The sequence below is a fragment of the Oryza sativa genome, chromosome 8, assembly GCF_034140825.1.
Source record: "Oryza sativa Japonica Group chromosome 8, ASM3414082v1".
In the NCBI taxonomy this organism is placed as follows: Eukaryota; Viridiplantae; Streptophyta; class Magnoliopsida; order Poales; family Poaceae; genus Oryza; species Oryza sativa.
In genome coordinates this window covers 9,136,032-9,162,839 of record NC_089042.1, presented here as the reverse complement: position 1 = coordinate 9,162,839, position 26,808 = coordinate 9,136,032, and the positions used below count along the sequence as shown (strand labels likewise).

The window sequence follows — 26,808 nt, the reverse complement described above, 5'->3', positions numbered from 1 at the left end:
AATGAGTTGGTTTTGGTCCTTGGAAAAGATCATCGATGATAGAAGATAAATGTCTTATTGGAGTAATTATTATTAGTTCACCGAGCTACAAATGGGAATTGATTCTTAATGTTGAGCTGAAAATTGGAGAGACCAATAAACCCCAATGGAGGGAAGTGGACACTGACAAATATGCTATGGTGATTTATAGTCAGTGAAAATCTTATTCAATTGATTCTTACGAATGATTGAGGAATTCAACAGGAAACTCCAGATGAATTCAGTAGGAAACAATTTTATTACCATGGAAATCATCCAATTCCTACATTGGTAATGCATGACCTGATTCACTATTAAGGTTGATTAAAAGCTGTTGATGTAACTCGTCTAACAACTAGATTTAACGGTTCATAACCGAAAAACGGTTGCTTTTCTAGAACATGTTGATTGCATCAAACCAGTCAAGATTCTTTTCAGTGGACAGCATCATATGCTTTACTACCAAACTACCAACTCAAAATTGACATAATAGAATGTACATGTTTCTGTACTAATCACTCGAGATAAAATTAAGGACCATGAATTAAAAGCAACTCTAATTTTGTGTGTACTACATCACAGGTTGCACTACTTCTAATGGTCCATGATTTGGCTAAAGCATCAATTCTACCTGTTTTTTCCCATTGTCATGTAGGTAGGTGCAGCACTGGAAACACAAACATGTATTGAAAACTAAAGACCAAAGGGCAGCAAAATTCAGCATCTAGGCCAAATTTCTTTGTAAATTCCAGATTTAGAAGTTGGGAAAAAAAAGTGAAAATCCATATATCATCAATCTTTTGCCACAACACTAACATTTTTATGGTTAAATTTCATTGAATTTGTTAACATGTAGATCCCTCAAAAGTTCTTTAAAAAAAAACTCTGCAAGATCAAACCGGGCAACAGTCAAGTACACCTGAAGGGTAACAATACTCTGCAAGATCCAATCAGAAGCAGCCACATTTCCTAGGTTGGCACTACTCTACAACTCCCATGCAAACTCTACCTATCTCTGTACCTTCACGCATCTTCAGTCCCAAGCAACCCCAATTTTTCCTCTCTTTTTTTTCTTCTTCTTTTTGGTAATGCATGCCATGGCCATTACCATTCTGCTGCTACTGCTCCTCTCCTTCCATGGTGGTCGCCCACATGGCATAGAGCTCACAAGCTCGATCAGCTAATGGCCATCACTACCTCCAACTAACTAACCACCTTTTCTCTCCACTGCACAGCAACTTCATCAGTCCCATATCTATCAAGGCTATCACCATGAGTGTGCAAAATATTCATCCGGCCATGCCTCCCCTACAAATACAATCCCTGTCCTTGTCGTGGCCGTCGACATCGCCGGAGTCGGAGCGAAAGAAAGAACAGTGCTGGCACTAGGCCACTAGCTAAGTAGCTAGCTAGCTAGCTAGTAGCAGTGGTAGCTGAAGAGGAGGAGCTAGTTGATCAGCTGAGCTGAGCTAGAGGTAGAAGAAGAAGATGGACACCATTGAGGAGTGCAGTGTGGACGATGGACGCCGGCTGATGCTGCTGGGGTCGAGGATACTGGTCGGCGTGCCCAACAACTCCCGGGGATGCTCCGAGCTGCTCTCGTGGGCGATCCGCGTCGTCGCGAGGCCCAACGATTCGGTTGTCGCCGTCCATGTTCTTGGTACGCACTTGAATTAATCTTTCTTTCCTGTGTTTGACTGTGTGTTTGTGATTTGAGTTGTTCTTCTCCTTTCTTTTTGTTTGCATTGATTGATTGTTTGATTGTTAATTGCTTGATTGGTTTGTTGTTTATGGTTGTGGTGATTGATGTTGTGGGTTGTGGCAGGAGGGAGGGGGAGGAAGAACAGGCTGCAGAAGGCGAACGCGTTTGTGATCTACATGCTCGGGGAGTTTGTGGAGACTTGTGAGGCTAAACAGGTGAGATTTGATTGAAATCAAAGCGAATGCAGTTTGGTTTGGATTTATTGAGTTGTATGCACTGACCAGTTCAACCCAAAAGCCTACACTGATAAGGAAAGACAGACAATTCACTTTATATTCTAACAGGATTGTGTTCTCTTTTTTATTTGTTCATGCATAGGCGGTCAGTTTCTGGTGAATTATTTTTTGGTGCATTGGCTATGCAAAGATGGTACTAGTGTTCTGTTCTTTCTTTTCTCGGTTTATATTAATCTTGAATACTTTTCTTTCTGTTGGCATTTCAAAAAGAAAATCTTTTCTTCTTCTTTTATGTTGATCTTGGATTCCTTTTCTTTTTGGCGAACACATTGCAGTGGGAACTTGAAAGCAAAGTCTGTGATCATTAGTGTTAGTTTGGTGCCCCTCTCTGTCAGGTTTGTCATGTCTCTTGTCAGCTGTTAGTGTTAGGTGAAGTTGTGACTACAGTCTAGTACAGGTCATGATTAGCACTGTGCTCTGAGTCTATCTCTTCTCTCTCTCTCTGATTTTGTTTTTTGAAAAACAATCTAGTTTCAATTTTCTCTGTCTCTGATTTTTCTTCATGTAGTTGTCAAGTCTTATCAGTTGGAATTTTGGGAAGATGTACTATCATTTGAACTTGTAGGATTACTTTTGAGTGAAGCTGAAACTAAGGGTTACAGTTATACTGAATACTGAATTTTTGGTCGTACTAATTATCTGAATCCCTATCATTTTGGTTTACCTTTTATTTATGCTGTCAGGTAAATTTGGAGGCCAAGGTGGTTTGCAGCCCAAGCATTTGGAGAGCACTTACCCAGGAAGCTACATTGACTGATGCAAACTTCCTCATTGTTGGGAGATCAGGAAATGCATATCGTAGGTAATCTCAGGAAGCTGCTTCTTTGTTCAGAAAATGAACTTGGATTTTCTTTTAGTTGATACTCTCATTAACGTAATCATGTATTATCTAGTTAGTATTCATCTCAAACGTAATTATGGATATTCTTTATCTTGATAGAAGTACTGTACAAAATATTTATCCCCACTGTTAATTAGGCCTAAAGCACTAAATGCTACAATTGTCATCATAACAGGAATCATTTTGAGGTTGCAAACTACTGCTACATGAATGCTCCAAGAAACTGTTCAGTGATTGCAGTTGGAAGGGATGGTCTACCACAGAGCGCCGCTCGATTCAAGTCTCGATCATTTGATGGTAAAAATGATCATTTTTTTCTAACTTTCATCACTAGCAAGTTTCATTTACAATGTACTAATTCTGAACCTGAAATTACAGACAGTAGTATCTTCTCAAGCTCAACATGGAGCAGGAGATTTCCACCACTTCAGAAGCTACTCAGATCAAACTCAGCGCGAAAACCGGCACAATCAACGGGTGAAGCCACAGAGGACAAGAGCTCACCAAGGGCAGTTCTTGATGGTCCAGAGGCAGGGGAGCAACATGTCACTGAAGAATGCTACAGCACAACATCTAGCAATGAGGTGAGCCGGCGTGGTCAAAATGGCATCTGGAGGAGGCTATCTGACATGAAGCTCTGGCTTCCATTCCTGCGGTCCATCGACGATGAAAACGTGAAAGGAGGTGATAATTCTTCGAATTATACTGAAGATCAGAAGCCTGCCTGGAGGTGTTTCAGCTACCAGGAGATTTCAGTTGCTACCAATGACTTCCATCCAGGTAAATATTTCCATCACTTAACTATGCATTTTTAATTTTAGTCACCTCGAAAATTTCTATTTCAGACATGAATTCTGTTAAAAAAAAGGTTGTGTTTGGTTTTATAAAAGTTAGTCTGAATTTGAGAAAAATACAAATGCAGAAGCAAGTTTAGTACTAAGATTTGCAATTCATTTGATGGTTTTTCATAGATAACATGGCTGGGAGAGGAGGCTATGCAGAAGTATACAAGGGTATCCTATCTGATGGACAATGTGTAGCTGTGAAGAGATTGGCACAAGGTAAGCCAACTGAACAGAAGGAAAAAGAGTTCCTGACAGAATTGGGAATCCAGGGACATGTCTGCCACCCAAACACAGCATACCTTCTTGGCTGCTGTGTTGAGAATGGACTCTATTTAGTATTCGAGTTCTGCGAAAACGGGACACTTGCATCGGCACTGCACGGTATTGAATTTGATACAGTAGTAATTTTCAAGTATGCGTTGAAATTTTTGTTGGTAAACATGTAACAGTAGGAGATGAACTTTTGCAGGGAAGAGTGCCAAAATCCTTGAGTGGCCTTTGAGGTACAAGATTGCGGTAGGTGTCGCGAGGGGCTTGCAGTATCTGCACATGTTCTGTAGGCACCGGATCATCCATCGCGACATCAAAGCCTCCAATGTGCTACTTGGTGATGATTTTGAGCCTCAGGTAGCCCCCCATTTTCATGCTGAAAAAATGGTTTTGGCCATGCGCTTTGCACAACAATGGAATCAAATTGGATCAAACATGTTAAGATTTAATAAGAACTGTGGCATCTGTAACAGATATCAGACTTCGGACTGGCAAAGTGGCTTCCCAAGCAGTGGACTCATCACTCTGTCATACCTATAGAGGGCACATTTGGGTGAGCACAGTGCTAATGTCTGAAGACGTACTATAAAAAATACAAAAACATGTGTCAATTAAGTACTATGAAGATAAAATTGCATTATGTCAACTGAATCTTTCCCTTAAATGAATTCAATGATTTGAGCAGGTATTTAGCACCAGAGTACTTCATGCATGGCATTGTCGATGAGAAGACCGACATTTTCGCATTCGGAGTTTTGCTGCTAGAGATTGTCACTGGAAGGAGGCCTATTGACTGCTCCAAGCTGAGCCTTCTTCAGTGGGTGAGTACTGAGTACCACTGCAACAATGCAAGTAGTGTAACAATTACTAGCACCTAACAAAGCATATATAGAACTCATTTTCTTCTACTGCTCCAGGCAAAGCCACTTCTTGAAGCTGGACAAGTGACTGAACTTGCAGACCCGAATCTCGGCGGCGATTATGACAAGGATCAGCTGAAGAGGATGGTCGCAGTCGCGTCACGCTGCATTATGCGACCGGCGATGTGGCGGCCCTCCATGGCTGAGGTAGAACAGTTCATCAATCCAGTGGTTGAGCAGATCAAACTATTACAACTTCTGAAACAAAAATGTTACCTATGAGCATATGACAAAATGTTCCCCCTACTGTGCATTGTCAAATTTCAGGTGCTGCATTTCCTGTCAACTGATGAGTGCCTGAAGGAGCCGGAGAAGTGGAACATTCCGGAAGACGAGGTCGACGACATGGATGATTGCACTATGTTTTCTGAATCTTTGTCTCCATGAAGACAGGCTCTGATATTATTTGGTCTTTGGCATGGCTGTTCTTCATGGTGATGTCAAGTGCTACCTTTTATGTTTCTTCTCTTGGTTTTGGAATGTTAGGTGCTTGGTATGTAATCATGCAATTTAGGGAGAAGATTTTGAAGATATGGTTCGAATTTATCTTTTTATGGATGAACATAAAAAGATCACATTTTCCTGTAAATTATTCATGAGAAAATTTGGTGCTGTTGAGCCAAGCATATATCATGTGCACTAATAAACAGCTCATTTGTAAGTATGTCTCCAAACAGGCGCTGACAAGTAGATCCACTTTTCGCCAAAATATTCATGCACATTTTAGGAGGAATGAATAATTTTGTATGTAGTAAAATCGTACAGCAAAAAATAAATAAATGGTGACAATCTTCAGAACCATACACACGTAGGACTGAAATAGTTTCATCGTAAAGGATGTAATGTGAGACCATTATAACCAGGTCAGAAACAACATGAATGTGTACAAATTATGGAATAAATGGTAAATGTGTCACATTATGCCCAGGGTTGTCTCTGGGCATAGCTAAAAACAGAATGAACATTCTGTAAATTGGAGAATGGGATTTATGCAGGCAAAGTTGTGCAAGAACTGCAAATACACAGGTTTGAAGTTGCATCCGAAAAGAGTGCTGCTCCACATCAGAGATATACATATTTCACTTCAGCAATACCGACTTATCTATAAATCCTCCAAAAAACATTTTTGAATTGGAAATATAAATAAATCAGGAAAAATCCTATAAATGTTATAACCATGGTTCTACGTCCTCTACTATGTGGCATCAAACCATAAATAAACAAGGGTCAAATTTATATGAATTCTGGCACTTCAAAACAATCAGATAACTAAAAAGAGAGAGAAAATTATTCTTTTATATTTTATTGCAATTGGAACGAAGTGGAGCATTCCACCAGAGAACCGAATAACTGAATATTCCCAACAAGGATTCCTGATAAGGAAAACATTCCACCGGCCCAAAACAGATAACTCCTGCATGCGTCATGCCATCACCACCCAAAAACCTAAACAAACCACCATGATCAGGCACCACCCTCAATGCTCAAAACCCATTGATTAAAAGAAAGCTGCAGTCATCATGCTATTATTAATAAGAAATGACATAGGATTTGTTATCTTAGCAATGATAATTGCACCATGAAAACTACAGGTGAACAACTATATACAAGCTACCTTTGCAATACATTAATCCGCTATAATTCGATGAAGGAGATGAGGATCTACCATTGGAAAGTAGAACGGGATCGCCGAATTCTGCCATGAATGTTGACTGCAACTATGACACTTTTTTTTTTTAGATAATGGGAATTTATAAAACCACAATAACTATGACGCATAACATAATTCTGCAACTACGACTTGTAAGATAGCATCAATAATTCATCATTTCATTAGCAAACAGTATAAAATGACCGCAGAAACTAAATTGACCTCTAATTCATTCATGGAAATGGAATTTTACCCAATGAAAACCTACATCATCAGTTAAAAACGACTACGGATCATCACCGTCGAATTTGGATTGCGAGTTATGTGATGACACACAATTGTTTGTGCTAGTACAACTCATAAGAGAAAAATCACATTGGATTTTTTTTATTATTTCAGCACTGAACCATAGAAATTAACTACATGAGTTATCTTACAAAAGTCACAATGCATTAATAATAATCCCCCTAATTTTAACCGATGGAATTTGGAATTCCACCCACCGAAAACCCGCATCAGCAGTTAAAAATAGTGATGCGGGTTTCCACCACGGAATCAGAAAGCGACGGCGAAGAAGACGACGACATGAACACCATGCGCCACCATTAGCATGACGGCGAGATTATGACATGTTGCCCTTTTCTTAATGTTTGTCTTAAGACGGGCAAACGCCATTGCCGTTGCCGCGTTGGCGCCCATTGGGAGAGGGGTTTCTGGAACTTTCTAGAAGGTTGGCACGACGCCGTAGGCCGCGGTGGCAGCGGTGGTGCTGTCCATGTAGAACCCTACGCCGTCGGCGCGGCCGTCGTCGGAGAAGGAGAGCCAGAACTTGGCCTCCTTCGTGGCGGCGGCGCCGGCGCCGCCGGCGCCGCTGACTCCGGCGGCGGCCGTGCTGTCGTCGTCCGATGACGAGGAGGCGGCGGCGGTGGTGGCGCGCTTGACGAAGCGGCCCTTGATCCTCGGCCGCGCCTCGGCGTAGGCCTTGCGTGAGGCGTAGCGGATGGTCTTCTGGAACTTGCGGTTCTTGCGCTTCTCCCGGTAGCGCCTCACCCTCTCCTCCCTCGCCGCCGCCGCCGCGGCGACCGCGCCGGCCGCCGAGGTCGGGACGACGACGGAGTCGGCCGGTGACCACGGCGTCAACGCGGCGAGCTGGCCTGGGTGCAGCCACAGCGGCGGCGCGGCGGCGCCGTCGAACGACGACGCGAGGCCGCCGCCGCCGCAGGACATGATGTCGACGTCGGAGAGCAGGTCAAAGAGGCTCCTCTCGGCGCCGCCGCCGCCGCCGCCGCCGGCGCTGTCGTTGGTGAAGCTCGACGAGCTGTCGTTGGGGCTCCCCTGCCCCTGCCCCTGCACCGCCGCCCCCGCCGCCGCGGCGGCAGCCCATGACGAGGCGGCGTCGTCGTCGGGCGCGAACAGGTGGTCGTACACCCCGGAGCTCGCCGCCGCCATGGCGACCGCGAGCGGCACGCGGTCGTGGCGCGACGCCAGCGGGTTGGCCGCGTGCACCGCGGCGTCGCACGGCACGCAGAGCGCCGCCGCGTCCGCCGCGCAGTACACCGTCGCCGCGCCGCCGCACACCCCGCACGCCGCGCCGCCGCAGCTGGCCGGGCTCGCGCTGCCGTCGCTTGCCATCATCTCCTCAACAAGATCTTGCTTGCTTAGTTAGCTTGGCTAATTAATGGCTTAATCTTAAGCTAATTTTAAGCTTGAGCTTGAGATCAAGTGGCTTAAGCTAAGCTAAATTGTGTGTGTTTGTGAGTGGGAGTGAGGGTGCTGAGCTGTATAAATAGGGGGAAGAAGAGACGCCAAGAGAGGTTAAGGGGAAGGTGGAGTTGGTGAAGTGCCTAAGAGGACACGTGGAGCGCTAATGGCCAAGAGAAACTTGGCATGAGAGAGAGGAGGCCAAGTGTGATTTCAGGAGAAAATGGTAGGTGTACTATGGTAGGTACCCTTGTTTCTCGGCCTAACCAAACTGTGCATATGTCTCGTTGTCTCGATATTACGCGATACAAGTAGATTCTGTAACAGGACGATTAAGATTATTTCGGTCCTGTACCATATCACATCGATTTTTCTCTAATCGGGACGCTTTTGACTTTTTAGTTTCAAATAAAATTCATGTAAATATTGTAACTAATCTTGCAAAATGTGTAAATATATGTTGTCTTTATGGTTCGATTAAGATACTTTAAATATAATTGGCATGTATAAAAACTAACAAAATCATAGGTGAGGTAAATAGGATACTTACTAAGATCGATGAAAATTAATATGAACTCAAGAGGATTGTTCACCATTTTTTTTCTAGAAATAACCATTGTAGGAGTATCTTGTATCTTGGTTGCTAAGTAGGTTGGAAGGAAGCATAGAACAACATGTGATTTTTTTTAAAAAAAAGGGATTTATGCAGCAACCAATTACAAAGGAAAATAATGTGTTAACCAGACTTGGCATTCAGGACTGTTTGTATAAGGAGTTTGCCTGATGGACCCATAACTACAAATCTACCAATTAGTAACTTACTATTATTTTCAGCTCTATAGTTTACTTTTACAATTATCCATAATATAAGTTTATATGAAGAAAATCAAAATAGAACATCATTAAGTAATTTTCAACCAGGCTACGTAGAGAATAGCCCGCACATCAACCTCTTACCTATCACTCAGTCATCGCTACATCTATGTGAAAATCACTTGGCTACGCCGAGAACAGCGCATCCACCGCTGTCCTACGTCACAATCACCCCGTTAACTGTGTGCAATTCCTAGTGGACCTACGATTTTTCCACTAATCAAAACCGGGTGATTAAGCTTAAGTGATCAAAGGTGGAGAGATGAGGGTAGAGAGAGCTGTCACACTTTGGTCTGTGCCGACGTAGGGCCCACACCACACCAGAGAGCGCAGGAAATGATCCCTGGCAGATGACGTGGCGTGTGCAATCATCCAGGATGTTATATTGTGGTGGGGCCCACCGGAATTTCAACGCGCATATATAATACTGCGCTCCGATTGGTTGCAGCATGCTTGGCTTGGCTTGGTCGTCTTGATCAATCAGCTGTTGACGGTGGGGAAAACTCGGTTTGATTTTCAATTTTGTTTAATTTGGCTATCTCTTTGCGAAAGGGCCTATAGCCTGGTGATTACAAGAGCCTCAGTAGCACCTGAGGTCCTGGGTTCGACTCCCCTTGGGAGCGAATTTTCCAGGATTTAACGGCGTTGTGCTTTTAGTGGTAGGCGACGTACCCGTCGACAGCGAAGCGCCTGTAGTGACTTCATCAATCTCTCCAGGATTTGTCGGCCCAGTTTTCAAAGATGCTCTTATAGGGGTAGGGTTTGCGTGCATGTGTTCACAGGGGTGAGTGCACGTGCATTGTGAGTGTCTGCGTGCGTACATGTGTTCACAGGGGTGAGTGCGCGTGCGTTGTGAGTGTCTGCGTCATAATTCTCAAAAAAATTTGGCTATCTCTTTCTATCTGCACTGTTTAATCCTGCCGTACAAGCTAGAAAAACTTGAAATCTGGTTTCTATCTGCACTGTTTAATCCTGCCGTACAAGTGGTGGTGGTGATGGTGTAGTAATAACTCTTTTCCTTCCCAAGGGAAAAAGAAATTGGTTTTGTGGTTAGGGGAAAATGGATTTTCTTCTAAGAATAATTTAGATAAGTACTACTGCAAATTAAAGACGTATTGAAGCTCATGAACCCTCTAGAACGTATGAATTTGGCATAATTAATTTGTACATGAAGTAGATGACACCCGCGCGGAAAATTGTATATATGGATAAAAATCAACTATATTTGATTAAGGGCATGTTCACTTTGATGAAAAAAAAAATTACTAAAATTTGGTATTGCTAAAATTTTGGCAACTTACCAAAAATTTGGCAAGATTTTTTATATAGGGCTTGTTTGGTTTGGAGCCAATTTTTGCCCTACCAAAATCTTGATAGTACCAAAACATTGGCAAATTTTGGCACTACCAAATTTGGTAGTATTCAATTTGAACTATGGTGGGTAAAATTTGGTAGCAAACCAAACATCCACTTGCTACTATTGAAGTTGCCAAAATTTTGGTAGGGTAGTAAATTGGTATCAAACCAAATAAGCCCATAGTTACCAAAACTTGGCAGCAAACTAAATATAGCCACTTTTTTGACAACTTTACTAAAATTTGGTAAGGTTGAAAAAGACATTAAAGTGAACAGGGCCTAAATAGCTAGAGTATGATAGACAAGAATAAACAGAAACTGTACCGGTTATCACTATTGGTGTTGAGTTTTTTTTTTGGTGACGTGGCCTTATACATGGGTTAATAATTTATTTATAGGAGTAAATTCTTAATGTGTTGTAACTAGGATTAGTTCAATTCCTACTGGAAATTGGAAGATTGCTTTTGAGTGTTGTATAAGAGGCACGGATCTTTATTTTGAGATATACTCAAGCTTACTGACTCCTTTGGACCTACCGAATTTTTGCAGGGTTTCAGTATAAATAATAGTTCAATTCCAGCATTTAGATGAATCCACATGTTCTAAATGAGGCTCAAGGCTCCATTTGGAATGCATAAATGAGATTTGTAAGAAATAATTTAGTTTTGTAGGAATATATACAAATAAGGACAGCTTGAATGGAGCCTAATTATTATAATTTAATCGCCAATCTCTTGCAACGGATTCTCTCTTAAAGTGAAATCGAAAATAGTGGTGGAGCCAACGGCGCCATCGAGTCTAAGCAACTAATAGTGTTTTCTAGTGGCCAATCAATATTTTCATATGTTGATGGCTATCTACAATGGAGATGCCAGCGTAGGGCTCAGAATGGCACCCGACCAACCCGCTGTGTCTGATTGAAAAAGATATAACAAAACAATATGGCATAAGACCACTTGTTATTGTCCACGATACATGAAAGAATCTCTTTTTAACGTGCCAAAAATACTTTATGGGCATGATAAACAATTCCATAAAATCCAAATTACTCATTTTGTCACAAAATATAACTGCAGCGAGTAATATATATTATAGCCTAAATATGTACAGTCAAAATTCTATAATATTGCCACTATATAGTGCAAGTCGTTCATAGATTCTATACAGAACTGGAGACAAGATCACAAGATTTGCCATGCATGATAAAGGCATTGATGTCAAAACGGATTAACATTGTAATATTTGGTAATTTTCCTTATAAGCATAACGTTAGAGAATACCAAACCTGTACATTACAAACTATGTCGATCGCTTACAATGACTACTAAGAAAACATAGATACTACTAAGTATCTTTCAGTGAAAATAAAATAATTAAGGATATACTTCCACGAGCGAGCACATGTTAATTTTTTACTCTCCCTATTGTAGTATAAATTAATTCCCCATTAACCACGTACGTTAACACTGGAGGTAACTAAAGGTACCACTTAACTTTTGCCATTATCATACATACAAACAAATCAGCTGCATTACCATCCGGATAAACTTTTTTTTTACACCAAAACAAACCGAGAGCAATTGTTCTTGGTTTGGTCCAGCTAGCTAGCTAGTGGACGACGACTACTACAAAAGGTAGTATGAAACTTTTTCTTCTTGCCAAAAAATAAAACGAAAGAGAGCAAAAAAAAAATTACTGCTCTACTTTAGCTAAGCCTGTAGCTTAATCATGGCTTAGCTAGATCGCACTGATCTCTGATCTGATGTTGCTCCACACTGCACTCCATCATTGCGTATATTTTTTGCGGCCATCGTTATCTCCTCTCTCCTCCATCGTGCTGCGAAAAGGCGGCCACTCGAAAGTCAACGGGGTCGCACGCGTTGACATTTTCGTCGAGCGCGGAAACAAAAGCCGGCTCGAGCGCACGCACGCACGCCCGCCCCGCCCGCCTCCTTTCCCGCTTCGCGAGCGCGCGACACGTGTCCTTCTGGAACATTCGGCCAGAGATCATTCATAGTACAGCAACTGATAGCGGTAAAAATTGATAGAAGTATTATTTGTAGTTAATCTAATAATCTAAATTTACAATAGTTTTATATAAATATATACAATACCATATGCAACTGATACACATACATTATTTTAAAGCTCGTGCTATAGGTCTACAGGTGACTATATATATGTATACCATTTTTCTTATCTTTTACTTCCTCCGTTTCTAAATATTTGACGCCGTTAAATTTTTTAAATATATTTGACCATTCGTCTTATTAAAAAATTATTAATTCTTTTTCTATCATTTAATTCATTGTTAAATATACTTATATGTATACATATGGTTTTATATATTTCACAAAAGTTTTTTAATAAAACGAACGGTCAAACATGTGCTAAAAAGTCAACGGTGTAAAATATTTAGAAACTAAGGGAGTACTATCTTTTTTCTTTGCTTGTAGATGGCTTATAGCCTTCTACCCCCTATGTTTCATAATATAAGTTATTTGAAATTTTTTTCTTAGTCAAACTTTTTTAAGTTTTACCAAGTTTATAGAAAAAATATAATAATATTTTCAACACAAAACAAACATATTATCAAATATATTCAATGTTAGATTTAATGAAACGAATTTAATATTTAGGTGTTGCTAAATTTTTCTATGAATTTGATCAAACTTAACATAATTTGACTAGAAAAAAAGTCAAATGACTTATAATATGAAACAAAGGGAATAGCATTATACTCTCTCTATCCTTCACTAAGTTAATCTAGTACTACATATGATATATCTTAGTAATACGAATTTGAATAAGAGTCTATTCAGATTCATAATATTAGGATGTGTCATAATACTAGAGTAATTTATTTTGAGAAGAAGTGAATACTTGGTTAGAGCAAGGATAATAGTAAGTTATAAACTAACTACAAACTTACGTGGAGGAGAGAGGTAATAAAAAAATGAATGGTGTGGATTGACTCATGGAAAAACTAGCCAATTTAGTGAAAAATTTAGCAACATCTATTATTATATATGTTAGCTTTAAAATAGACTAATACTTCCTCTATTTTATATTATAAGTTGTTTGATTTTTTTTCCTAGTAAAACTTCTTTAAGTTAACCAAATTTATAGAAAAATATACTATTATTTTCAACACGAAACAAATATATTATCAACTATATTCAATATTGTTAGGTTTAATGAAACTAATTTTATATTTTAGATGTTGTTAATTTTTTCTATAAACTTAATCAAACTTAACAAAGTTTAACTTAAAAAAATATTGAACAACTTATAATATGAAACGGAAGGAATAGCTCACAGTGAACTCTATACTACTCCCTCCATTTCACAATGTAAGACTTTCAAGCATTACCCATATTCATATAGATGTTAATAAATTTAGATAGATATATATTATATCTATATTCATATTCATATTCATTAATATATATATATATATAAATGTGGGTAATGCTAGAAAATCTTATATTATAAAACGTAAGAAGTACTAAACTTGCTCTTAGAGCAAGTTTAATAGTATAGCCCACTACTAGCTCTAATTCACCTATAGCCAAACTAATAGCCAATTCATACAATAGTTAATTACTATACTATTAATATATGGTCCCACATGTCATACACACATTGCGTTTTGGAGTCCACGCTGCAGCTGGCTATAGATCTGTAGCCCGCTGCTCTTCTCTTTCATTTTTTATCTCATTAAAATATGTTTATAGTTGGCTAATAGTCTGTTATTGTACCTGCTCTTAGTGGGCTAGTGGGAATACGGGGGACTAAAGCTAATTAATCAATAAGCTGCGGGCGTCGCTGCCTCGCCGGTAGCTATAGTTGGCTCCGGCCTAGGGGCCTAGCTAGTGCCACGTCGGACTGCTTGATGCTGACGTGGGCGGCGGTTGCTTGCGTGTACATACAATTCTTTTTATTTACTAAGCATATAAAAAACCGGAGGAGTATTATTTTTGGTTTTCTGTTTTCTCTGCGTACGCTGCATCTGGTCGTGTTTGTATCTGCTGTTGTTGTTGTTTGGTTAACAGAACAAACCGTCCACGAGTGGATTTATTTATTTATTTTTGCTCTGTGTATTTGGTTGACTGAAAATGACCGGTGTTCTTTGCAAACCAATATATAAATCCATCCGTGTTAGTTAAGGTGTAAGTGCTGGATTGGTCCAGAGATGCATTTTAATAATCATGGTGCTATAAACGAGAAAATGTCTCACGAAGCATCTTACGCATATTGTCGATCTATGTGGTTTTCTGATGTACTAGTATAATAGAATTTAAATTAGTTTAGATCGTAGCATAATCCAGAGCTAACTAAGCGGTTTGCAACTGTTAATGGATTCACATTGTTTGATTCGACGGCTCAAGGCTACCCATTGCCGTCATCTTCGTACGGATTCAAATCATCGACTTTACCCTTTAAATGCAGTGGAAACCAATAATAAAAATGAGTTTTAAGAGGGTGGCTTGTAGTGATTATTATAACCGTTGGAAATATAAGCACAATCTATTTGATGTAATTTATATTATGTAAAGACATTAAACATATGGACATATCAAATATGCGAAACATCTTGGCTACGTGTATTGGCAGTCAGTGGCGGACCCAGCGTTAAAATTTAGCTATGGCGGACTAACGTGCCATATCGAACATCATTGTAATTTCAACAAATAAACTAAAATTTGTTTATACATAAATCACACTATATTTACACTCATTAGCTAGAAAATATAGCACTACACACAATTAACAAAGGCTATAATCCTGAATTTTTTTATGTAAGTTTGACGAGTGAAATAATTTTCACAATGTGTTCCCCATTTTACAGATGTGTTCTTACTCTTGTTTTAATTTTTTTTTCGTTGTTGCTTCCTGTTGTGCCTTTTGGTTAGAGCATTGGACGGTCCGTCCAATCAACAGTTATGCTTAAGAAAAAGAATGCAGTAATCTAGTGGGTATTTTACTAGAGGTTGCACTTATACGGGTTAATATTTTGTTATTAGACAATTCATTCATTTTTAGAGACACAAGGCAATTATACTATAGCCCTTACATCCAAGTAATCAAACAAATAGAGTTTCAACCAAACCAAATAGTCAATTAATCATCTAAATGGCTAAATGTTCAGATGTGTTACTTAGTTTGGCTGTGGCATAGCTACGGCAGCTGCCATACCATGCCACAAGAGAGGGTCCGCCACCGTCGACAGTCCTGACGAACTGGATAAGTTGTGTGTAGGTCGTTCACATGTCGACAATCCTGAAGAACGGGATACGTCGCACGTAGACCGTTCACACATATGTCACGCACGTGCACCATTCTAGGGGAGTCAAGCGAGGTGCGAGGCGAGTGCATGTTTTTCTCTAGTTCTCTCTACCACACATGTCTAAATTAGCTAAAAGAGATCACTCTCTCTTCTCTTTTGAGAATGTATCTCTTTTAGAATAAGTAAGGTAATAATAAAGGTGGGTTTCTGTGATTTTTTATAAAGTTAATTCTTAACACATTTATTAATTTCAACAATAACTCAAGTTAGGTATTTTATGGTATTATAGATCTCTTATTTTTCACGAATAAGCGATCCGATGGGGCCAATAGACTTGTAGAGTGACAATCAAATCCTCTCCATATGCACATGCGCACGTGAGATTCTCACGATTAGAGTTTACATATAGTGATTTTCTTTTCAATGAGATTTTTTTCTTTTCCATAATTGTAAGGCGTTGTGCCTATGCCAAGGCTAAAATATCACACACGTTTTTTGGTTGCCCAACAAGATTTTCTTCCGGAACCGTGTGCGTTGACCTTGAAATTAGCTGCTCGATCAGTCACATCATCATCGATCGATCTAGTCCTAAATTTCACTGTGCGGCTCACAAAAAAGACGAACAAAAAGATCTCACTAGCTTTAGCTAGCGTGTAATTTAGGCATGTGTGGCAGCAGCAAGTGGAATGGGTGACAGTGTCAAGTGGGGGGGGGGGGGGGAGGGGGCGGTGGTCATTAGTAAAGAGATCACACACAGGAAAGTAGGTGATTGATACTTCGACAGCGATAAATCTTGCCAGTCAGCAATATGATATTACTTAGGACTCTCTTTAGGTCTGTTTGAAATTATACAGGAGACCGTTGATATAAACAATTTCTTATAACAGTCTATATTTCGATCATCGATATTATGGTAACCGAGTGGGTACCAACTTGAACAATTCTTGTTATTTTTTATTTTTATAATAAATAGCCGTTTTATCAAGTAGTTCCTAAATGTGGAGTGTCTCGGTAAAGATGATAATGAACTGAGAGACTATCCACGCATATATAAACCTTACTTATACATACATTCTCTACAATATTTTCTTAAATTTTCGTTGAGGGAGAGATTAATTACTTTGGGATGAAACTGTCACTTAACTTAAAAAGGTCTAACAACGTAAACAGAGAAAATGTAAAGCAAATGATGTATTCAGTCAAAGCTAAAACCTGTTTTAAAAGTTGGATGGTTTTCAAGCTTTCCTTAAAACTTAAGGTTCTGAAATAATTTTTTTCCCCTTGCAGATAAGTGCGTGCAAATCAAGCTCAACTCATCATCAACGGGTTACCTTTTCCGGCACGGTCGGCTGCTCATCCAAGCACTAGAAGGTTTCTTCAATTAGGAGTCGCCCAGGTTTTCTGTTCATTTGGACTTATCATCTTATCCTCTTTTTTTTTTCTTCTCATGGTTCCAGAACCTTCCAGCCACGTAGCCTCCAAACAAACAGGACGACTGCTATCTTTCGGCTTGATGCACAATCACATTCTGAGACACTTTCCATTGTCTTCTAGTAGCACTTGGTAGAAGCTGCTCTCTTGTGGGCCATCACACCAATAGATATTTTTTCTTGAGCTAGTGATTCTTGTCAAGCTGGTGTTCCATCCAATTCAATTGATTATTAATTAGCTCATGACTAGTGTGCATTTGGGAAAAGTTGACAGCCAGTTGATAACCAATCAGTTCAATTCCTGGCATGCTAATCCTTCCCAAGAAAATTGACTAATGCCCGACTAGTGCAGTTGCAATTATAAGCATCTTAAAACACAAAAGGCGATCGACAGTGAAATGTAAGATAACAAAATACGTGGAGTACTTATGGGCGGATCCAACATGGGCGCTGGGACTCGAGTTCTCCCTATCGTGTTGGATCCCCATGAAGAAGGTGAGGAGAAACGGAAAAGATGAGGAAGATGGGGGACTGAAAAAAGGATGAAGAGGATGAGTACCCCCTTCATATAGGATCGATCCTGAATCCACTCCCCTATACTTGTGAACATCACTTGCAGATTATTTATCGGATTAGTTACTTCATGCTATGAAAAATGTATTTTCTTCTTGAAAAAGCATTCTTCTACTGCACTGCAAAAACTGTTGTCTTAAGCTATTTATTAAACTTATTTATGAAAATATTAATTTATCTCTATAATCAAGTAGATAATCAATAGCAACAATCTAATTAATAATCCAAATCAAACATGTCTTAGTATGCATCTGCCAAGTAGTCTAGTGCTAAGTTGCTTGAGTGAAGGCTTCTTGTTATTCTTGACATCTCGGCATGTCTTAGCCGGTCTCGGAAATGTTCATGGTGATCTCTCGAGAAAATTGTGAGATGCAATTTTGTGAAGGTTTTGGGTTATCTTCTGGAGTAGAGAAGAACTACCGCTAAAGGGCGCTCACAGATTTCATGGCCATGAGAGGAAGTAAAACTCTCACTTATAGTGCTCCAAATTAGAGTACTAGTGGAGATTGCCCAATTTTCGATATCTTGGGAAAAAGTCTCAGCATCTTGTTTGCTTTTCCTATCTCAATCTCTTTACCTCTCGCATTTTACTTTCATAGATTGAATTAGAATTGAGTAAAACTTCAACTCAGTTGCAAATTTTGGGTCACAATGGTTGTCAAACATAGGAACTTAGGGTAGATATAATCTTCTGTTATTGAGTTCTAATTTGGCCTTGTACTTAGAAAATCCTATTCACCCCGATCCTATACACAGATAGATTTTTTTTCCTACAGATATTTTTTCCGCAACTAGTGATTCTTGTCAAGCCAGTGTTCCATCCAATTCAATTGGTTATTAACTCATGACTAGTGCGTTTGCAAAAGTTGACAGTCAGTTGATAACCAATCAATCCAATTCCCTGCATGCTAATCCTTCCAAAAAAAATTGACTAGTGTAGTTGCAAGTTGCAACTACAAGTATCTTAAAACACAAAAGATGATCGATGGTGAAATGTAGTGAAATAAGTGGAATACTTGTGAAGAAACTTGTGCAGATTATACAGAAACACTTCTGATGTAGTGGAGTTATGGCTGTCCTGGTACCTATAATTACATAAACGCAGAAACATTTTTCATAGGAATTCAGCCTGATTTACTTAACGACTTTAATATCTTTTAAAGTTGTTAAAATCGTGATCCTAAATCGAAAGGTATAAGTAAGATCACAATCATAAAATCGTGTACGTAAAAATCATAAATTCTACCTACATGGTAAAATCATAGAATCAAACACCTTAATTAGAATCGTAAAATTATATAACAGAATCGATATATTTTAACAACCTTAATCTCCTTCGTGCAATTGAAAAAACAAATCTCCTTCTTTGGGCAAATGTGATTACTGACTCAAGTATTATATGGACACTTGGCCTTGCCTATATCTAACGGAATCGGAACTGTTCGCCGCAAACGCGATGAATTGTCGGCACAACACGTGTCTGATGTTTAAGGGGATATTGTAGCAACCGTGACATTTCTATGGAACAGGATGTCGCCGTAAACAAATTAATTAATTAATCCTCCTAATTCCATGTCCAAGTTGTTAAGGCTGTGTTTAGTTCACACCAAAATTGAAAGTTTAGTTGAAATTAGAACGATATGATGAAAAAGTTAGAAGTTTACGTGTGTAGGAAAATTTTGATATGATAAAAAAGTTAGAAGTTTAAAGAAAAAGTCTATAACTAAACACGGACTAGGCGACAGTGACTATTCGCGACGACGGTTGAACAGTCGTTGCAAGAAAAAACAAACGGCCTGCCCTGGTCCTGGTGTTCAGCACAAGTTATCAGATGACGTCCCTGCTGACGTCAATTCGCAGCTGGCTTTGTGCTGGGCCAGGTCTATCTAGCTCCTTTTGTTTACCAGCAGCAAAGTCGCTACATCAATTATTACTAGACGCTATATTAATTAGTGGTATGACTAATAAGCCGTCGAAAAATAAACAAAACGATAAAAGTAATTCGTAGATAAATATTAATCTGTATATTATTGTTGTTTTAAGAGTCAATGCTAGAAAATAAGCCACGGTGAGAAAAAGAATCCCAAAATCAAATGCAAATATCATGATGTTTTGGACTTATGGTAGTGTTTTCTTAAGAGAAATATACATATAATATCAAAGGAAGATTTTAAAAACATATAACTCAAAAGTAAGGTTTTAAGATGTGCTTATCCAAGAGTAGAGACGTATCATACTTTACTACTTTACCATCCGTACCCTTGTGCTTATGATGTTATTGAGTTATTGTGGTAACTTTCTGCGAATTATGATTTCATAGTTGTATTACATGTCATCAGAATTGCTACCAATTGAACAGTGATCATAAAGATGTATAGATGAGGTCAAGAGTAGATTTAATTTAGTTACAGAGGGTCAAGAATCAAGATCACTTCTTTCATTCATTTCAATATAACATTATTAAGAAATGACTAGTGGATAATGTTCCCAAGCATTCGTATCACCAGAGTAAAAGAATATGTAGAAAACGACATGAAACTCGGCGACAAGGTGGAAATTAGGCGTGTTCAATCATCGGAAAAAAATGTCACAATAGAAGGGATTTACGGGTAAAGCCACCAGTGACCAAGAGTCCTGACAGTTTGCTCGTCATTTTCTACAAATCTATTCTTGATCTCAATATGGAGGTACATCTAAAGTCGTATCCGAAAACTTTAACAAGCACTTTACAGATAATCGATGGTATAAAACTTCTGGAGTTAAAACAAAGAGAATGGGGGTTCTCACGCAGACTTGTGAGGAAAAGGGAGCAGTGTCCCTGTTCTTTACCATCAAGCAATGATCCATGGAACAGAGGCTCCTAAATTAGCTGCTTTTGGATTTCAGTGCATTACTGAGCCTGCAGCAAGAATCAAACCAGGCTTTTGTAAGTTAATTCCATCAGATATTCCCATATGCATTCATCAGGGAGGAATTGCAGAATAATGTGTTGTAAAACAGAACTGGAAAAAATGTAACATGGGAGTTCAGTCTAATCATATTCACAGGAAAACAAACCGTCCAGTACTCACGTCACTACAAGAAACAGGATAGTACAGGATTTTACCAGCATAAACATTTTAGCCATTATTTCATTTGTTCCGTAGAGAAAAGAAAATTTCATGTGACTTACCAGTCCAAACCTTCAAAAAGGCCCTCTCCTTTTATGGCAGATGTTTTGAAAATCGCCCATTGACGGCTCTTAATCTTGTGGAGTTCTAATGATTCCGTTATGGCAGCATCATCAAGTGCACCTGGAAGATCCTGCATTCATTGTAGGCATGACAGCACATGAGACATCATATTGGGCGTCTACATTGTTGCCATAGAATAAAGCATCTCCAACTTATTTGTATAGAAAATGCAAGCAACAAAGAATGACAATTGACAAAAAGACATTCACATTTGAAACCTAATGTCCAAGTAACATAATGGAAAATCATAATAAATAGGCTACGTTTGTTTGGTACAGAGAGCGATATATTTTATTAACCAAAAAAAATGCTTAAATAGTGCAAGTTCAGAACAGCTAGAAGTAACTTTTGTTTAAGGACTTAAGATGCCATGGGCTGTCAAAATCCAAGTGAACCACATGCAGAAAAATGTAGCACCGGAGTACGTTTGAAACCAATTTAAGCACACAAAATTAACAACAGTGTATGAGACCCAGAATGGTTTGGTTTTACCTGTTTATTCGCATATACAAGGACAACTGCACCTTTTAGCTCATCCTCCTGCCAGTTGAAGGCAAGCAGCCAATAAGCAAATGCACCTAAATGAAATCAATTCATGTGTACTGCTATAGCCTTAAAATCATTAGGATATTGGATTTATGTCTACACAAGCGTAACACCATGCTAACGAAATGCTGCTAATATTTCTAACCATAAAAAGAATGAAAATAGCAAACTAGATAGGGATCCTGGCCTCCTGTGGTGCATAAACACTGTTAGTGTTCATGAACAAACGAGCATGAGATATTGATTTATCAAATTTATAACAGACCAGTTGTTGGGATCAAAATTAAACTGCAAAAGGAGGCATAGCCTGTGAATCACAAAGCGCCTGAAATCCCCTGACAAGTAAGCAATCCGTTAAATCCTGACAAAAATACATGGATTTTTTATTACCAATTAATGATTTTAAAGAATGAGCAAGCAGCATGCTTCACTAAACTTGCAGTCATAATCACCCTTTGAGAAATATGTGCAAAATCCCATTTGTTTCTTCCATGTAATGGTTACATATGACACAGTAAATATATATACCGAGTCCCTCAAGCACAGGTGGCCCATACCTCAAGGATAGCATGAAACTCTTCTTTTGCCGTTACAAGCCTATCTGTATCACTTGAATCGACAACATAAATGATAGCCTGGGTATTTGGAAAGTAGCATCTCCAGTATGGCCTAAAAAGGTGAATATGTTAATGGCGTAGAGAAACGTGTCATGCCTAGTCTTTAAAAGGAAGGAAGTCAAATAATCTAAGAGAATCCATGCCTAACAAAGGAAACATACTTGAATACAAAAGAGTAACAGAAAGGAATCAGAAGTAGCAAGACATAAGTGAAGGTTGACTATAAAGTTTAAATATTCTTGTGAATCCTGAACTAAACACGTAAGTATAAGGTAAACAATTACAATTTCATTTCAATGAATGGTCGCATTACGCTCATTTGGACACCTATGTACTCCACTGTGCAGATCTATATATGTTTGTTATGGGAAAGGTCAAGTGCTGTAGTATATGGAATATCATAAGCGATAGTATTTAGAAAGCTGTCTTAGCCCCGGGGTAAATGTGTAGCCCCCATTTCTTGTGGTAAGCATCTATGTCCCTTCTCTATACATATCCGGCTGAAGAACAGGATGACCAAGTAAATTTTATATATATCCAGTTGCCTGCCTCTCAAACGCAAAAACTCCATGGAGAATAATTAGATATTTGAAGCCCAAGGAAAAAAACAAACTAGCCATATTTACACCCAATAAAAGTACTCTTACAAAAGCTTGGATTATTTTTTACAACTATGATATTCCCCAAGATCAAACCATATCAAATTAGGGGTTTGCAGTAAAAGCCTATGTCTATAAAAAACCTTATTGCAGTAAAAATCCTAGCTAGCTAGCAGTGCAAAAAACTAGAGAGGAAATATATTTCCAACTTAACCCTTTGAACCCTAAGAAATTTCTAGCTTTAGGATTTTATCAGAACATTTCAAGTAGTATACATGAGTACTATTATTAGCTTGTAGAAACTTAAGTAAGAAGGTTCAACCAGGTCATTGTATTGCACGCGCAATACTTCCATGATTGAAAAGAAAAGGTAGTCTAAATGTAAGAAGGCAGAATGGGTGATCCTTTTCGAGGATGATAAAAATTAAATGGCTACTATATAAAGGCATGAATGACTTGACAGAAAAAACTTTGATTGTGATGACATAGAGATGGTACCTGATGCTTGTTTGACCACCTGTTGAGAAGAAAGTGGTGTTAAAAAAAAATTGGATATTTTAAAGTGAAGGAACATAAAAATATTAGGCAAACAAAGTTTCACTAGCATAGAGAAGCAGAAACTCATCGCAATTTCAGATGTTTGTTTTAAACTATATAAGCATTAAATCACTACAGCTGTATAATGCATTAAATGTGAGTAAATATGCTTGATATGTGAATAACTGCCCAATTAAGCATGCGTTTCCAAGCATAATATTCTTGCAGATTTCAATTAAATGACATGGAAAATGGAATGCAATGTGTAGCTCCCCAGTGTTCCGGTGATTACAAGGTATTGCTACAGTAAATCGTACATGTAATGTTACACGATGGTGGCAATTAAAAAAATATGTTTCTTTACTAACCACAGGAGACAACTAGCTTTGAAATGGTGCAATCAAACGCTAAGCAAATGAATCCATATTTCGAAAACCAGGCCACACTTTTCCGAGATTGGAATATTAGTCAAAGCTATATGAGTTTCGGAGATCGAAATACTAGTCAAAGCTATGTGAGTTCCATAGTTATCAATGTGCTATAAGCTCTAAGCTCTAACGGTTTGGGGGTACAGTAGAATGGCTATTGTTTTTAATACAAACTTTATTTAGCAGTGATAAAAAAATACTCATGGTTTTACTTGCCCACCATACAAGACTCTTGTTATTTCGCAAATGAACATGCTGACTAAAGTCTGATTTGAGCACGTTCTCCTCATTGTTTTCCACTATTTTTTTTATTTCTTCATTTCTACTTCCGCAGGAATTCTACATCATTATTGTTGCTGTGCAAGAATCCAAGTGTTAGTGTATTACTGCATATGAACTTCCCCTTAGGATTGTGAAATGCTAGTGAACCAAATACTTCTTATACTAAGGCTTGGCGATCAGTGCCAAAGCAGATGAGAGGATAGTATTTTAAGAATAACCACATCAGCCTTCAAACATAGGAAAAAACAGGTCACTGAATTGCTTAAGATGCTCAGAATGGTCATTTTTGAACTCTTTGCAGACAAGCCATGAAAGCCATTAGGCAACAACTCATTTACTTCAACACCACATAGAATAAACAGAACCCCATTTTGATTCAATTCAGGAACTCAGCATACAAGTAAAAAAGGTCACGTTATACTAAAATTCCCTCAAAACCTAGGACAGAATCAGAATTGTAATGGTCAAACCCTAGTCAGCTAGGTCTCAACCATTGGTCCACTCAATCATAAATTGTAGTACCCACAATTGGCCTCATGGATATTGTCGTAAATTGTACTTATAAATTGTCTCGCGGAAAAATCTAAACCAGTCCTCGTGAATCAGAGACTTGGGGGCACACTCACCGAGATCCCAGACTTGGAACTTGATGTTGTTGTACTGCACCGTCTCCACGTTGAACCCAATCGCTGCAGCAACGCAACAACAACAAGCACACACGTCACCAAACCCGCGGAGCAAACCGAATGGAAGAAAAAAAATGAGGGAATCGGGAGCGGGGAACCCACTTGGGATCGTGGAGACGACCTCCCCCATCTGCAGCCGATCTGCGAGGAAAAAAAAACACAAGCACCCAGATCAGATCCGAGGTGGAGACGGCGAGATTACATTCGATGGAGTCGGGGGGCGAGGTGGGCTTACATAGGATGGTGGTCTTGCCGGCATTGTCGAGGCCGAGGACGAGGATGCGGGCCTCGCGGTTGCCGAAGACCGACGAGAAGAGCCGCGTGAAGACGATGCCCATGGCGGCGGCGGCGCGGAGGTCACCCCCGCGCGCGCGGCGGAAGGCGGGGGGCTGGGCTAGGGTTTCGGCGGCGGCGGCGGTGGAGATCTGAGACGGGGAGGAGAGGAGGGGGGAGATCTGGGAGTGAGCTGGCGCGCGCGAGTACCCAAGACGACGAAGACGACTCACCGAATGGGGAAGGTGGATGGATGGATTTTTTGTTTGGAGGGGAAAAGGGGAGAAGCGGTTTGGTTTGGTTTGGTGGATTTAGGAGAGATTCCAATTGCAAAGGTTTTTAGGTGGGTTTGTATGGTTTTTCTATTTCCTAAGAAAAAGATTGCAGCTACAAAAGGTTTTTATGTGGGGTTTGTATGGTTTTTTTATTGGGATTATCTAAAAACTACTGTAAGATTTTTTTATGAAAAACTTTCAAATCTAACTATAATATAATTGTAATGTAATTCCACTACAACTATGTATATAAATATTAAAATAATATATATAACTTTATATCTAACTTATATAGAGATTACAGTACAGTACATTGTAACTATATTGTAGTTACACTATAACTATACTATAACTACATTTGAAAGTTTTTTGCAAAAATAACTTGTGACGGTTTTTTAACAATTCCATCCTCTATTTTACCTAAGAAAAAGACATGGTTTCTCTGGGTTGGTTTTAAGTTCAGGTTAGTTGAAGATCAAAATGTAAATGGAAAATTTTAGGATATGGAATAAATACTCCATCCATTGTAGAATACTAGTAATCATGCATATACTAGGCACATTTTCTTTCATGCTCACTGAATTGAGAAACGTTGCAAGGACACGTTTATACTCGCTTAATTCAGGTAGTATATGCCAAGCAAGTTAAAACAGAAATCTGGATTTTACAAGTATATGTCTTTCAAATCCAAATTCAAATAGTTTCTATTCATCATTGTATAATATTCAGGTTCCGTTTGGCACAGCTCTAGCTCCTAACTCCAACTTCCCTAGAGCTGGAGTTGTGCCACACGGTACAAATTCTTCATTTTTTTAGCGGAGTTTGCAGAGTTACTCCCCAAAATTGTACTACGGGGTAGAACTGGGTTTTTCTACTTCACAGCTCCATTTCGTCCCTAATGACCCACTACCCTTTAATTTTTTCATGTATTTATGCGATATGCCACTGAACTACCCCTTCACACCCCCTCTCCTCCCTTTCTCTCTCATCCACATCTTCCTCCCTTGACGGCGGCGGCAGGCGTCGGTGGGGGCGGGTGGCGTGGCGCATGAGAGCAGCAAGGCCACAAGCGATGGCAGCGGCGGCAAGAGGCGCGTGGGTGGCGGCGCAGGGTCAGCATCGGCAAGGCGACACGCGTGCGGTGGCACGTGGGTGGAGCGGCGACTACGGCAGGACAATGCCAACAAGGGACGTGGTGACACAATCTAGCCAAACACTTTCATACCCACCTCAGCTCATATAGGAACCAGTTCTCACTGAAGTTGAAGGTTAGAGTTGAGAGTTGGAGTTTGGAACCCTACCAAACGAGGCAAGAGGAATTTTGTTACAATAATTGATTCACCAAAAAACCATGCTTTTTTTGTTGGCCAACAACATGGTGGGGTACCCAGCAGGTATAAGTAAAATGGCATGTAATTATGTTGAGATTGAGCAGAGGAACAATCAGTGTACATAGATAAAATACAAACTTTAGATGATTTACAAATAGTCAATAAAAGGAAAATGATAGGGAAATGTGCTTCAACAATATGGCATCCTCCATTTGAGTCATTTGCCTTGACTAAT

The 26,808-nt window shown here is 39.4% G+C and overlaps 3 protein-coding genes across 3 annotated transcripts; 1 reads left to right on the top strand and 2 right to left on the bottom strand.

Moving 5' to 3' along the window:
- Positions 1-1,037: 1,037 nt before the first annotated feature.
- LOC4345074 (probable receptor-like serine/threonine-protein kinase At5g57670) lies at positions 1,038-5,553 on the top strand. Its single transcript, XM_015793452.3, has 11 exons — positions 1,038-1,678; positions 1,844-1,935; positions 2,700-2,818; positions 3,033-3,154; positions 3,236-3,637; positions 3,829-4,083; positions 4,172-4,329; positions 4,446-4,525; positions 4,658-4,793; positions 4,890-5,039; positions 5,160-5,553. Exons 1-11 carry the CDS (start codon positions 1,507-1,509, stop codon positions 5,277-5,279), a joined length of 1,806 nt encoding a protein of 601 aa, XP_015648938.1. The 5' UTR covers positions 1,038-1,506; the 3' UTR covers positions 5,280-5,553.
- A 1,350-nt stretch (positions 5,554-6,903) lies between these two features.
- On the bottom strand, positions 6,904-8,299 carry LOC4345073 (zinc finger protein CONSTANS-LIKE 3). The gene has a single exon (XM_015793232.3). The coding sequence runs from the start codon at positions 8,176-8,178 to the stop codon at positions 7,267-7,269; it is 912 nt and encodes a 303-aa protein (XP_015648718.1). The 5' UTR covers positions 8,179-8,299; the 3' UTR covers positions 6,904-7,266.
- Positions 8,300-20,314: 12,015 nt separating this feature from the next.
- On the bottom strand, positions 20,315-25,218 carry LOC4345072 (ADP-ribosylation factor 3). Its single transcript, XM_015795194.3, has 8 exons — positions 24,930-25,218; positions 24,797-24,835; positions 24,635-24,697; positions 23,260-23,278; positions 22,103-22,214; positions 21,492-21,539; positions 20,939-21,069; positions 20,315-20,665 (listed from the first exon to the last, which is right to left on the bottom strand). Exons 1-8 carry the CDS (start codon positions 25,030-25,032, stop codon positions 20,632-20,634), a joined length of 549 nt encoding a protein of 182 aa, XP_015650680.1. The 5' UTR covers positions 25,033-25,218; the 3' UTR covers positions 20,315-20,631.
- Positions 25,219-26,808: the final 1,590 nt, after the last annotated feature.